The sequence below is a fragment of the Antedon bifida genome, chromosome 10 (genome assembly GCF_963402885.1).
Source record: "Antedon bifida chromosome 10, ecAntBifi1.1, whole genome shotgun sequence".
Lineage (NCBI taxonomy): Eukaryota > Metazoa > Echinodermata > Crinoidea > Comatulida > Antedonidae > Antedon > Antedon bifida.
Genome location: NC_136235.1, coordinates 17,579,402 through 17,594,274, shown reverse-complemented (window position 1 = coordinate 17,594,274; position 14,873 = coordinate 17,579,402). Strand labels below are relative to the sequence as shown.

At 34.7% G+C, this 14,873-nt stretch overlaps 1 protein-coding gene across 2 annotated transcripts; it reads right to left on the bottom strand.

Moving 5' to 3' along the window:
• Window positions 1-337: 337 nt before the first annotated feature.
• On the bottom strand, window positions 338-12,907 carry LOC144853721 (monocarboxylate transporter 13-like). 2 transcript variants are annotated; one of them, XM_078711511.1, is made up of 6 exons: window positions 12,233-12,906; window positions 7,464-7,760; window positions 4,717-5,087; window positions 3,993-4,218; window positions 2,120-2,263; window positions 338-1,456 (listed from the first exon to the last, which is right to left on the bottom strand). In XM_078711511.1, the coding sequence occupies exons 1-6, from the start codon at window positions 12,459-12,461 to the stop codon at window positions 1,251-1,253; spliced, it is 1,473 nt and encodes a 490-aa protein (XP_078567637.1). In that variant the 5' UTR covers window positions 12,462-12,906; the 3' UTR covers window positions 338-1,250. The 2 variants fall into 2 exon arrangements, 1 of the variants encoding a protein (XP_078567637.1); XR_013614411.1 differs by lacking the exon at window positions 338-1,456 and adding an exon at window positions 3,482-3,874 and having other exon boundaries at window positions 2,124-2,263; window positions 12,233-12,907.
• Between the last annotated feature and the right edge of the window lie 1,966 nt (window positions 12,908-14,873).

Here is a 14,873-nt window from a genome sequence, read left to right as displayed (position 1 = left end):
AAAGCCTATTACAATGCAACCTTAACACTCTAGGTGAATGATTGACATTATTTACTTAAATTGACACCAATAACATACTCCGAAGGAGTTTCCAATTGTTTAATACAATCATTAGTTATGTCTAAAGATTATTTCCAGATACTCTTTGCTGTTTTAAATAGACCTACGTTCGTGCAGGGCAACGAGTAGGCCTATACATAGAGTGATGATAATTACGTTTTCTATGTTTAAATTTAATCTCGCACACAACTTTCAGCGTTAGACTGTTGTTAGTAAGTTACAGACACGTCAACATGAAAATTTAATAAACAAAAAGAACTTTCGACAAAAAAAAAACGCAGTACGATAAACAGTTTTTTTGTATCTTCAAGAAGAAGCCATATATTTTTACAACTTCGTCTTATTGGTATAAAATACAATTCTGTCTTTTATAAAAGCTGTTTTCATTTGAAAAGAAACTTTACAAATAGGCAATGAGTTTTCTTTGAACTGTATATTCTCCTCCGTGCGTATGACGTCACAAATAGTATGTACAAAATGTTCAGAATAACAATTAAACGAAAATATATACCTCTGTTTAGGCCTAACCTCTTTCAATATTATTCAACACTATTATAATTTATATAATTTAAATATACATTAATTAAAAATTAATGAACGTTATAAGATATTTAATAAAACAACAAAAATGAAGTTTACTGTATTACAAAAAATAAATAAGAGTAGAGGTAGGCGCTCCTCAACTAATAACGTTACACGGTTTTCTAAAGCCGTTTTAATTTTTCAGAGATCAAAATAAATATTACGTACGGTACTACAATATACTTTAGGGTATCCTCTCATTGGAATGCAGGGATCAACGCTATGCTATTGGGTAACTTGGCAGAAAAAGTTAACATTGTATATGGTCTACATAGCTTATAATATACATTAACAAATAATAGACAATTTTGTTTATGGGGAATCTAAATACCAAAAAGTTAGAGGTAGATACAGTTAGCTTCCACGGTATAAAAACAGAATAAAAAGAAATCATTATTTTTATGGGACGGTTTCATGCCGTTCCAGGCCCACATACTGAAATGTTCGGTAATGGGCAACGAGTATACGAAGAAGATACGGGTACTGCAACGAGTATACGAAGAAGATACGGGTACTGCAACGAGTATACGAAGAAGATACCGGTACTGCAAGAAATGACTTTTTTACGTTTCTATATTTATAAACAGGTTAATTTTGCACAACAAGCGTTACACAGTTGTTACATACGCGTCAACCACCGTAATTTCCTCGTATGTAAACGCGATCGGCTGTTCGTCATAGAATTCTCTGTAAAGACGGTTTCTGCATCTTTTTCGGTATAACAGAATGTAATTGATAAAAGCTGCAAATACGTGTAAACCAGCACATATGTAAAATGATAGGTTATATGTCCCTGTCATTTCGTACATCATTCCTGAAAAGTGGAAAATAAACTAAATTAATCTTTTATCATTAAAGGTTATAAAGCTTTGGACGCAACGCAACGTCGACGGCGCAACGCAAGTGTTGACCAATCACAAGCGACAGTCCGGATGATTCATCGCGTCGTGATTGGTAAAATTACTTGCGGTGCGCTTACGTTCTTGTAGGAACCAAGCTCAATGTTTGGTTCCAACTAGAGACTTAACGTAATGACGTAAGCGCAACGTAACCAATCATAATCGATTGATTATTGGAACTTTCGCTTGCCATATTGCGTTGCGTCTAGGTAGAAATCTCTACACCATCAAAAAAAGAGTGATGTGCCCAAATATGGTAGTGTGATGTGCCCAAATATGGTAGTGAGATGTCCAAATATAGTATTAATATGACATAATCATGTCCATATATGGGCATATCATATGGTTTCTTTCATACGGGCATGTAGAGGTGTCCTTAATTCCTGATTTCAGTTTAATATACAAATATTGACAATATACAAGAGTGTTTCAAAGTACGGCGATCTTCATATTAATGTGGATAGTGCTATAATCCATTGTGTAAATAACATTATAAAAAAGCATTTTACGTGATATAAAAAAAAAAAGATTTTTTTAGTTTTTGTCATACAATTTCAATATGAATTGAAGTAACATACCTCCAACACCAGTAGCAAACAGACTACCGACACCAAAGCTACAGACGGCCATTGTACAGGCCTGCACCTTGGATTCACTCGGGAAAACATCAACACAGAAGGCGTACTGGTAGCAGAGAGTAACCGCTCTTGCAAGGCTTAGCACTAAAATGGAACAAAATGAGAAAAACAAATGTTGTTATGGCTGTAAAATGAATGTTTCCCTTAGTAGAAGAATGAGGAAACATTGAAAATCGTGACAAAACAAATGATATCATACAGATAAACATTCTGAAGATGTGAAACAAATATTTCTTGTTTTCTCATGACAAATATAGATTACCCATGAGGTGAAATTTGTATATTCATAACATGAATTTACATATTAAACAAATGAAATTATGCATATTCATAACATGAATTTACATACAGTATTAAGCAAATAAAATTTGCATATTCATAACATGAATTTACATATTAAACAAATGAAATTATGCATATTCATAACATGAATTTACATATTAAACAATGAAATTATGCATATTCATAACATGAAATATACATATTCAAAGGATGAAATAATGCATATTCATAACATGAAATATACAACTCGTACGTCTCATTTTAGACTATAACGTACAGTGTTGAAATTGTTTGAGGTTGAAATACACATAAATTGAGAAACAATAATAAAAAAAAACAATCTAAAAAAAGACAGAAGAAAAGAAAGACATCATTGAATAATAACAATATTTCATCATCTTAAAATATATTTAAAAAATCTTGTTGGATATAGATTTACTGTGTATAATCCGGATTAGTGTACACGTGCGAATTTTGATGCTCAATGTTACACGTTATAATGCTTGTTAAAGGTTACCAGTTTTAAATCACAAGATAGTATATTTATGTTAAATCTATTAGGCCTAGCCCAGTTTAAAAAGAAGTTTATAAATATTATTATGTAGAATCCCCCTACAAGTATGTGATGACATAAATGCAATGCTGGTTTGTTTATTTTTTAATAAAAAACATGCATTTTATTTAACAAAATAAAATGATATTAGTATCAATAATGTGTTAATTTCGTATGGAAATACTGGTAACTAAAACCATACCAAGGGATACAATTTTGCTTCAAATTTTCCCAAGCACCTATTTTGAAATTACGCTGAATTCCTACTTTTTTTTGTTCTTTCAATTTGACCGTTAGGGGTGATGATGATGATTTAATAAATAATAATAATAAGACTGAATCTGTATAATTATCTCTTTCATTAGTAAAGAATGATTTATGGTACGGCAAACAGCCATCGTACTTAAATTGCCTTCTAAACTATGAAAGGCCAAGTGTGTAAAAACACACGCCCTTCACACGGTTACCTCGTAACGGTGATAGTGCGATGATGATAAATGATAGTAGTCGTGGTCGATGTCATCGGTATAGTCGATTTATATGGAGATGTGTTTGCAAATGTCAACTCAATAGTAGTAACTCTTTTCGGTGTCGGTGGCGTCTTCAATACCCTCTCCATCGGTTACAGTCGGTTAGTGTTGTAAGCTTATCCAGTCTCCTTGGTCTCATTCTTCAGTTCACGTGACATCAAAAGGAATTACGTCATACTTAAACGTTCAATGATCATCTAGGATGTAGTGACATGGTATTCCTTATGGATGGTATAAGAGACGCGAGCGTAGTGGTCTGTCTGTTGGCAAACACGATTTTGTTTTGGTACTTTACCCCACGGACCCCAACTGTATCTATCCTGTAGCAAACTTTTAAAAGAAGAAAGAATAAGATGTTTGAGGGAAAATTATAAACATGGTATTAGTAGAACTGAACCTTAGATAAACGCAGATGCAATGCACACAGGATGCCTGAAATGTTTCTCACCTGTGTAACTGATAACAACACCTGTAAACGTCGTCACGAACGGTAACGGTGCAATCGGGATTGCGCCAATTACGCACGCTAATATGTACATCCCAGCAACGCTAATCGGCAGTTTCCCGCCTAACAGCGTGACAAAAAGACGGCCGAATAGATCGGCTCCACCCATTACACCAATTGCCATGGAACCTTGATCATCACTGAATCCGACAGATTTCATAAAACTAGCCTAGAAAGAATAATAGAAACACATGACATTTATAATGTTTATACCCAATTTCATCTTTAATATGATCCCATTGTATCAGTGCTGCATTTGGATACTGTATCATGTTTATTTAGTGTTTACAATACTGGGTGTTTGAGGTTTATCTCAAATAGCTTGATTTCGCGAGGAACGTCATTTCACAATTCATGCTGGGAAGGGTTTGGGAGCAAACGTCACGACGCGTACGACAAATCACGCACGACGTACGCGTCGTGACGTTTGCTCCCAAACCCTTCCCATCATGCGTCACGCACGCTATTTGCGATAAACATTATGGTTGAATCGTCATAACCTAGGCTATATAGTTAGGTCTATTATTATGGCTTTCACTGGTCTCTAGTTGAAATGGCACAAAAAGGAGAGGGGACGTTCGTTCGGGCTACGGTCTTATACTCTGTATTGTTACGTTAGAATAGACGCATTCTAGTAAAATATAAAAACTAGATCTGCAATACTTACTAAGTTAACATAGCTGAATACTACTGCAATACCCATTCCAGTATAACTAAAAATAACAAGCCAACATTCAACTGTCTTTATAAATTGGCAATATCGTTGAAAGAAAGACTTTGATTCCAATTCGGCATAGACCACTTCGACGCAAACCTTCTTGGTGTCTTTACCACACCCTGATTCCACGTCTTTAGAGGAGTACTCCTCAATGTTTTTGACAGGTTTGTAGTCAATGTTGTTGTTTTTTGGCGGCGATTTCAAAAAGACACAACACACTAATCCGACGGGTAAGATTAGTCCAGACATGACACGTAGAGCTCCACGCCATCCTACCGCGTTAAACAGAACTTCTAGGATTTGCGAAATTGCCATTATGCCTGTAAATAAAGAAAACATATAATAACAAATAAATATGGTATAAGGATAATAAATACAATAACTTTTGGAAACACCTTAAACACTTGGTTGTCAATCAAGGACTTACGAAAGTTGGAAAAGATCTTTAAACTACTTTAAAAATTACATACGTGATGAAATGTAATGATGAAAAGTTGATGCTTGTTTTCACTTGGACGCAAAACGCGCCGCATCCGAACTGCCCCTTGCGAGTGTGCTTATAGGTCATTGCGTTGTTGTATGCGACTGGTGGTGCGCTGGCGTAGATACGTCCGTGCGTTCGTAGCTAAGCTGTTTCGACATAATGCTTGGTTCCCACTAGAGACGCAACACAACGACGTAACGCAACGTAAGGGATTTGACCAATCACAAGTGATGGATTTATTCGAACTGTCGCTTGTCATTGGTTAAGTCGCTTGCGTTGCGTCTACGTCCTTACGTTGCGTCCAAGTGGGAACCAAGCTTAAGTGAAAGCGAACTCGACATTCAAACAATGGGTGCATATACATGACAGTCACTCCTTCATTGCATTGTAAAACATCATAAACAAATTGACTTATGTAAAATAGAAATACTGTGTAAACTGTCAGGGGAAATGGCAAGTAAAAAAGCGAACATTTGTATATCTTATCATTATTACTGTAAGGTAACGCGACATTGCGATAATAATCGCAATAATGAGCGTATTATAATATTTATTGATTGATAAATTGTATATCAGACTATATTGCTACTGTTCAAAGTTCATACCACGCACTCCAATACTGTCTAATTTAGTTGAATAAGGCAGATAAGTTATCATGCTTATATAGATACATTGTAATTCCATGTGGAACGAGGGGTCCGTGAATTAAATGAGTTTGCATAAAACAGATTGATCAAAACTATAAGTGATTGAATTTGAATTGAACAAAACTTCAAACTAGGCCTATAAGGCATGCATAAGTATACAAAAATGTATCGTGCATAGGTATACAAAAAAAACGTATCGTTTTTATTTTGCGTGTTGAGGTATATGTGCGAAACTACAATAGGCCTAACTGTTCACAATACTGTAGATCAGTGTATACAAACGGAATATTATCTGCTTAGGCAGCGGATTTGAATGGTTAAAAATAATATACCCTGAGAAAGCGATGGCGTACGGACAAAAGCAAGTTATCTGTCAAGGATGATCATTACGCCTAAATTAATGTGGAGGTTCCAGATTTAATAGATAGACTTGTTAAGAGTTGTTCATCTTCAAATTCAGATTGTACTTTAAGCTATAGAATTTCGCCTTGACTTCGTCTTGTTCCAATATATCACGAAGATTATAAATGCAGGGTTATTACTATATTTATAACATATGATCATATGCCGGTACCCAACACGTAGCAAACAAACTGTGATTGGTCCATTACAAATTTGCATACAATATAGTTGATGTTACGGTATATAAAAACAAACAGGAAAGTAAAGACTTAATTTCTTATTGCATCCTATCAACTATAATGACAAACATAGGACAGGTAGGCTTAATAATAAATATTAATGTTATTATTACTGTTCCCTGTTATGATGCAATTTTGAAACAAGTTCAGTACCGGGGATTTCGTAATCTTACACGTAATCGTTTCAACCTCGACCTTATATTAGTTTCGTTATTTTCATAAACAACAACCGCAGTCCTATTAATGCAATGATTTGGTTGAATTGTTGGGAATCCATTATGACTACTGACCTGTGAAAGTGACTATCAATAACGATTGCTATTATAATGGGCACACATTTAAATTTTGAATCGCCGATGACCCATAGGCCTACAGTATCAATGCATTTAGTTTGTATTTTATAAATCATGTAAGATTTAATATACGCAACGTAAGAACGCGTGACGCAAGCAATTTGACCAATCATGACATAATGGATCATCCGAATGGTCGCTTGTGATTGGTCAATTCATTTGCGTTTCGCGTACGCCTTTGCGTTGTAATAACTAAAGCTTGGTTCCCACTAGCGACGCACCGTAACGCAACGTAAGCAAATGCCCTTCCAATAATTATGTTTGCCCCCGCCTGCGTGAAATCAAACCTGCGATGTTTGCAGCACTGTTGCGTCGTCGGTTCCCACTTGTGATTACGCAATACAGCACTTAGCGTCAATATGTCTTTGCGTTGCGTTCACGCCGCAATTATTTTTTTAACACCGGGATTGAGAACAGTTTGGATCCGCAATTATGCGCTTGAAACCCCCAATCAGAATAACTCAATGCGGATACAAAAGTTATTCAGCATGACCTCCATATTTTATCTGGCCTATAAGACTTGAAGAAACAAGATGAAGAAATGATATAGGCCTAGGCCTACTATACTTACCAGCCCCGGTTCCTGTGATGGCTAGACCAGTTGCTTTTGCGCATTTCTTTTCGTCGAAATATAAAACAATAAGGCTAAGGGACGGATGCTGTATAAAATTAGTGCCTAAACCAAACACGATGCTATAACTGAAGAAGATGTACTTGATTGCAGGCATGAATGACGTCACAAACAGACCTCCTGAACACATGAGAAAACCTAGGGCGACCACCCCACGATATGTTATCCTTTCGGCTAAGTAAGTTGATAGAGGTGATGGAAGAGTCAACAGAGCAATTGCAATGCATCCTATCCAACCTATAAAATAATAAAATAAACTTATTATGTTAAGGATATATTGTCCCCCTAAAAAAATATTTTGAATATGCCATTTTAATATCACATAGGCCTAAGAGTTATTCACTTTGACCAAAAATAAACAAAAAAATGATTTTCCTGAAAAAAATTTAATTGACAGAAACAAATACCTAAAGTGTCTGCTGGCAGACAATGGTTTTTGGTTAAAATTAACCGTTTCTTTGTTTTTTGAGTGAAATAATTATTTTTGTTGATTTTTTTTTCTACAGAAGTGAATAACTTTATTAAAACTGTAAAATGGCCTATTCAAAATCTGATTTTATTAATCTTCAATTTTCATGTTTTTGGGGGAAAATACATTAATTAATATGTTAAATAATTACAGTATTGAGAATAAAATGGAAGAAGGTCTATCGGTATGCACTGAATAGCAAGGCTAACATTGCACTGTCACGACGTCAAACAATATATGCATTTCCCCCAAAAACATGAAAATGCTATTAATCAAATCAGACTTTGAATGTGCCATTTTGCAGTTTTATTGTTGCATAACGAAAAAAAAAAGTAATTAATAATGTGTCAAAAATACAGTAATATGAATTCATAAATCCATTTAGGCTGTTCACAGTGCTTTACAATGTCACCTTGTGAAAATCGTAATCTGTTATAACAATGTGGGTCATTGTTATTTTTTTATCGGTAGAATTCTTGACATTCGGATAACAATGCACGTCTAGGGTGAAATTGGTGTCAAAATTATCAGTGGGTATATTGTAAGGGGCGGGGGAGAAGAGATTTTAGCGTTATACAAGTATGAGTTGACTATAATATAGTCTATTATTTTATTGTATCGTGTAAAGTTAGATATGATCATTCTTGTAGAACTTTCTAATTGAAAGTACGTTAGGCCTATATCTTTTTTTGGCAATCGACCTAGAATATTGTGAAAAGATTTCTGGGCAAACAATATTATGGGTGGAATAGTTGTGTTTTTCCGCACGGGTCCGAGTTTAAGCTTGTGCGTAATTTGACGCAACGTAATGAAGCGCGCCGCGCGGAATGGATCGTATCATCCAACATACTGTATCGATGGCCTGTATTGGTCAAGACTCAAATCACAGATTTTCCCCAAGTCTGTATTCATTGTCTTATTTATTTATTTTGTTTATTTCGATTTTTGTCTGAAAATATAAGCTCAAGTAGTATACGTATGAAACGCCATATGTGCCAAAATATTTATCTTTTTACTAATATTAAGTCAAAACTGCGTCTGGAACGCAGACTACGTTTAAGTAGGAACCAAAAATTGAATAGCACGTAAACACATATAATTAGGCTATACAATATTATTATTTTTTTAAACAAAAGAATGTTGGATTATTTTAATATTTGATAACTAATTTTTAACATAAGGCACGACTTGTTAGCTACGATAACATCCCCAAGGAAACGAGAAGATTGACAACAGACTGGTCACACTTCCTTGGGATTACGGTTTCCCAGCAACAGCTATGCTTTCCATATAATAATGGCACAGCACATGTAATTCCAAAGGTAGGCCTACAGTACTGGATAACGACGACCAGGTAGAATATCAAGGCCTTATCCGACAACAACGATATTGGTCAAAATATTATCATTTGGTACAAACAAACACGGTGAGACATGGCCTTCATCAGAGATTAATACTAGATTATTATCGTGAACCCATGAACTCACCAGTATGAGACCATCAAGCGTCTGTTTAATATAGGTCTGGGGAAATACTGCACTTCGAATCACGCTGTCAAATTGCTACCCACCAGAAAATAGTTTGATAGGGAGCTAGGTGTCGTCATACATCATACACAGCAATAGCTACCCACCAGAAAATAGTTTGCTAGGGAGCTAGGTGTCGTCATACATCACATTTAGTTGCATTATGTAACACAAATAGCAGAACTACTGTTTCGGCTGACATTTGCCTCTCAAAACAGTATCTCACCAAATTAAAACCTACATTTTGATAATGAAATCATTGATAGAGGCCTAAGGCCTAAATACTAGACAACTGGAGTGCTGTATATTGGTACAGCTTTTCTACCACCGTACCTCGAGGAGAAGTGTTGCCAATGGACTTCATTAGGTTTCGATCCCAGAAGGTTAAAACCCAAAAGATCATGAATTCAAATAGGCCCACAGTTTTGTTTTATTGGTATTTTTTATACATCTCTCCACTTGAAACCAAATTAAATATTTGCTATATAGGCCTATGGACAGAGTGACAAACTAACCGCATGAAAAGAATGTGGTCAGCATGAACTGTATAGGCCTAATTGATTGATTGGTTGATATTTTTAGACCTATGTCTACTTGCATGTATTCCCTTTGGCTAGAGGCCAAAATGTCTAGGATTATATGATTAAATGTTGGCATAGAACCCAATGAGGCCCAACCGAGCACATTATATGACATGCTGCCCGCAGGCCTCCGCTTATATTATGTTGCCTGCATGGCGAGATAGAACAGGTATTTGCCAAATGCATATCTTGTAACTTATATTAAATAAAATAAAATGTACATTAAGAGGTTTGGATCATGGATATACCTATTATCCTTTAATAAGCAAGTAATACATGTGATGAGCTTGTCAAGGTCGTAACAGTGTCAGAGAGAAAAAAATATTAATGTTATAAACCGTTTAACAAACCAGCCAGCAGAAATAGGCCCATCATTAATGATCAAATGATCGACTCATTGTCAGATATAGAGCGAGAGGCGGCTAGCTATATAAGGAAAATCTACATAAATTAAAATATTAAAACAGCTAAGGTGGTAATGGTAACAATTGTATGCTATTATTTCTGTAGAGTATTTTATTCATCATAATACTAGTATTTAAAACAAAATGTGTTCATTAATATATCTTTATCGCGTTAATTAACACTTAATACTGGTTCAATGTGAATCAGTGCTGATGTGATTAGTACCGTACTAATCCATACTTCCATAATACGGCAACAAGTAGCAAGCTGTTTTCAGGTATAACCTACTCGAAGATGATAGACATTCTTAAGAACAAAAGATTTCAAAATCATTACGTGATGTTGTGAAATACCGTAAAGCTTTATTACAGTGTAGAAAAGACCGAATGAGAACAATTAAAATACGGTAGCCTTCCAAGACCTATTATAAAGCTTACATTAGGGAGCAACGCAATGACGTAAGCGCAACGCAAGCAATTTGACCAATCACGATGAATCATTATCCATCGCCGACATGATTGGCCAAATTACTTGCATTGCGCTTACGTCCTTGCATTGCGTCCTAGTGGGAATTGAACGAAGCTTAAGTATGCGCAATGTTACATCAACGCACACGTTACCACGGAGAGAGACGCGTGCAAAAACTGTTACATTGTTCATCAAAAAAGCGAAAAATGTTTTTTATTATTTTTTTTTCAAATGGTTGGTTCTCGCTAGAGACGCATCACAAGGACGTAACGCAACGTAAGGTAGTTGACCAATGGCAATCGATGAATTATTCGAACTGTCGCTTGTCATTTGGTCAACACGCTTGCGTTGCGTTACGTCCTTGCGTTAGTGGGAATTAATGCGTCCTAGTGTGAAGCAAGCGTAATAATAGTAATGTATTCCGTAAGATCTAATAATAAAATAGATTTATATAGTGCACAAAATTAGAACAAAGATTATTTTATTTTCTCTGATCATATACAACAAATGTTACTGTATTAATTATTATAATCCTTGTTTTTTTTCTGTTCTTAGAATTTTTATTAAATTAAAATCCAAACTTTGCGACTAGCCTTGGCAAGAACAATATCCAAGGTTTCCTTTTACTAGACTGTTCCTGTTATTGTGTTTTCTTGTATCAAATTAAATTGTCAGTGTGAATACGGTATGTTGCAATAATTTGAAAGAAGGGTTCTTTTTCATTTTCTATTAATGATGTGAATCACATTATCGATCATCACGTGATGTATTTGGAATTGTAATAATTGTAATGACGACATTAATTTATAATGATTTCATTCCTGGGACGGTACCAGTAATAATAAAAGTTTAAGGATGACTGTATTAATGATATTTAAATATTGAACTTGAAATGTACTTATAACAGCTTAATATTATTTAGAATAATAATAATAATAATTAAAGAATAATAATAACATAAATTCACTCCGGTTCAATCCTTTTTTTCATTTAATATAATAAATGACATATGAACAACATTGTATATGAAATAACAGAGACTGTAATATTTACGAATGTTGCTGGTATTAATAAAAACATAAAAAAAAGGTATTTATAATTTATCTTCAATATGAATGTCGTGCATCCACTATATTATTACAAGAGTCCTGCTTTAAATAATGACATATGCTATAGTACTCTTATTTAATGTATATTTTGTAGGGCTATATAATTTATATTAATTTTTTTTAAAAACAGTATTTTCGTTTCAAGGCCTACCTGTCTCTCCCGCACCACTGTTGAACTCCTCTTGAAGTCGAACGAATAGAAGATTGTAATTGTATAGGACACCCAGCACAGGTATGTACATCAACGCTGAAACACACACAATCGCCCATCCTTGGTACTCTTGTAAAAGTTTCTGAGTCCGTTTGGAGCATTGTGCAACGCAATTTGTTTCTAAATGTTCGTGGAAGACAACAGCAGGCTTCTCGATATCCTTCCCCATTCAAACCACCTGATTTGGTTTACAATAGCTGTATTTTACCCAGCTCCCCGATTCCAAAGAACACGAGGAAACCAGCGTAACCAAACGTTATTAACGAAATTTAGTATCTACCTCACAATTCAGGATACACTGATTTAAAACGTATTATAATTTTACTGCGTTACAGCGTTTATTTATAGATTTCCACTTCACAGGCTTAACAGCTGATCGAATGTAAACAAAGAATACGAAGCAGCAATATGCATCAACAATAACGGAATCTCTTCCACAGCGATAAGACTTAGCTGTCAACCAATTCCTTGCTTTTCCTACCAAAATACATCAACAGGCCCAAGATGACATTATTATAAGAAGGGCTAACATCCACACTAAAATGTGCGTCGTTTTCCTCTGCTGCCTCAACGTATGCTGCTGTGGTTGTAAAAAATAATAGATGTCTAGCTACGTTTAGCTATGGAGACAATGCGCATTGGCTTACTGCGCATGCCGGTTTTGACCGGTTCTTATCGGTCGGAACTATCAATTCTATTCGCCCATAAAAAACCATTGTTAGCTGGTGTATTTGAATCAATTTCGAAATGTTTTTAGTAGACCTACTTTAGTAATTACACAGACTTAGGTTCATTCGGATAATGGTGGTTGAATATAATTATGTCGAATTATGTTTTCTAATCTTAAAAAGATGAATAAATCAGCGATGTTTGACAGTCTTTTTTTGTGCGAAACCAGACGTGATTCTCACAATTTTGTTTTTTAACATCTCTCAGTGTAATGCCAATCACCTAAATTAATTAATTAAATGAATCACAACGTGGACTATTTGTTCGTAATGATTGTATAATGTAACTGAAACAAAACATGTCATGTGGTGCACGAAACCTAGGCCTATTTATTTATGATCATTGAGGTATACAATATGCTTAAGTAGCTACGGAGGCCCAGGTTCGATCGATCGGTCGGTCTATCCCAGAATGTGTTGTAATGGGTGGCGCAAGAATGTTTCCAACTAAAGGTTGGGGAAAAGGGTGTAAAATACGTTACATGCGTAATCCGTATGTAATGACATTGAATAATAACATAGTTTACAGTAGAACCGGGAAACCCCTAATTGGCGGTGATGAGAGGGGTTAAGGGTAGGATTGGGTGCTCCCCACGGGTAGGCCTAGGCCTATTATCAGAAACTTGACGAATTCAAACTCAGATGACTGCCAACTCGCTGAAATCGTCTCAATTATGGGAAACAGGAATACATTTAAAACAAATAAATGTTGAGTTCAAAAAACATTTATTTGTTCAACAATGGCATATTTTTTAACAGTATAATAGGCGTGTACATTTTTAAAATGAAAACATGGTAATAAGCCATCATTTGGGGTCTTCTCTAGAAGAAATCAAGTTTCTTGTCTCAAGAAAGACCCCAGAAACAATACACATACATATATATAAACTAATAAAATTTACTATAATTAAATGGGGTAATATGTTTGTAGAAATTGTAAATTTAGTAGATCTTGACTGCAATAACAAATGTTTTTATATATATTAGAATAAAATATAAAGAAATCAATAAAATAATAATGTTCAGCACTTAGAGGTTTCACAACATTAGGCGCTATATAAATCCAGGATATTATTCTTGTACTTATTATTATTATTATTATTATTATAACAATAACAGGAAAATCGGTAATATGTTTGTAGAAATTGTAAATGTTGATGCAATTTAGTAGATCTTGACTGCAATAACAAATGTTTTTATAAATACCAGAATAAAATATAAAGAAATCAATAAAATAATAATGTTCAGCACTTAGAGGTTTCACAACGTTAGGCGCTATATAAATCCAGGATATTTGTATAATATATATCGATATATGTAGTATGTATAGGCTTTAGTTTTAGTCTCAATGATCACAGACAACGTCTTATAAGTCAAAGATAATCTCTAGGTGGAATGTCATCCTGAGATGAGTAGTATAGTATTAGTACAGTTTTCTGTTAGGTTTATACGTAATTTTACTTCCGAAATAAAAGATTGATTGATTGATTGATTGATTGATAATATGAATTTGACCCTGGTAAGTATAGCTATTATATGGTAATTAAAAAGGTGTACCTCGATATGTGTTTGCAAATTTGATTGTCACTCGCTTTGATTAAATAATCCAGCTCTGTCATAATTCCCAGGTAATGTTGATTGTGTACGGCCTTCATTAAAAATCTAACTGTGATAGCTTATCGACCATCTTTCTTCAGTGACCTAAGAAAACACTAATATCTATTCATACGCAGTAAATTGAAATTAAGTATCTTTTGTTTGATTGTTGGAAGGACGAATGATATAAACAGTATTGACCATAGGCGGATCAAAGATGTACAGGGGAGGGGGGTATTAAAACATACATCGCAAAA

Coding starts and splice junctions, on each gene's coding strand:
- LOC144853721 (XM_078711511.1), bottom strand. CDS start 12,461: ATGGGGAAGGATATCGAGAAGCCTGCTGTTGTCTTCCACGAACATTTA. Junction 5,088..7,463: donor CATCACAGGAACCGGGGCTG/GTAAGTATAGTA, acceptor CTTTATTTACAG/GCATAATGGCAATTTCGCAA. Junction 2,264..3,992: donor TGTTGTTATCAGTTACACAG/GTGAGAAACATT, acceptor GTTCCATTTTAG/TGCTAAGCCTTGCAAGAGCG.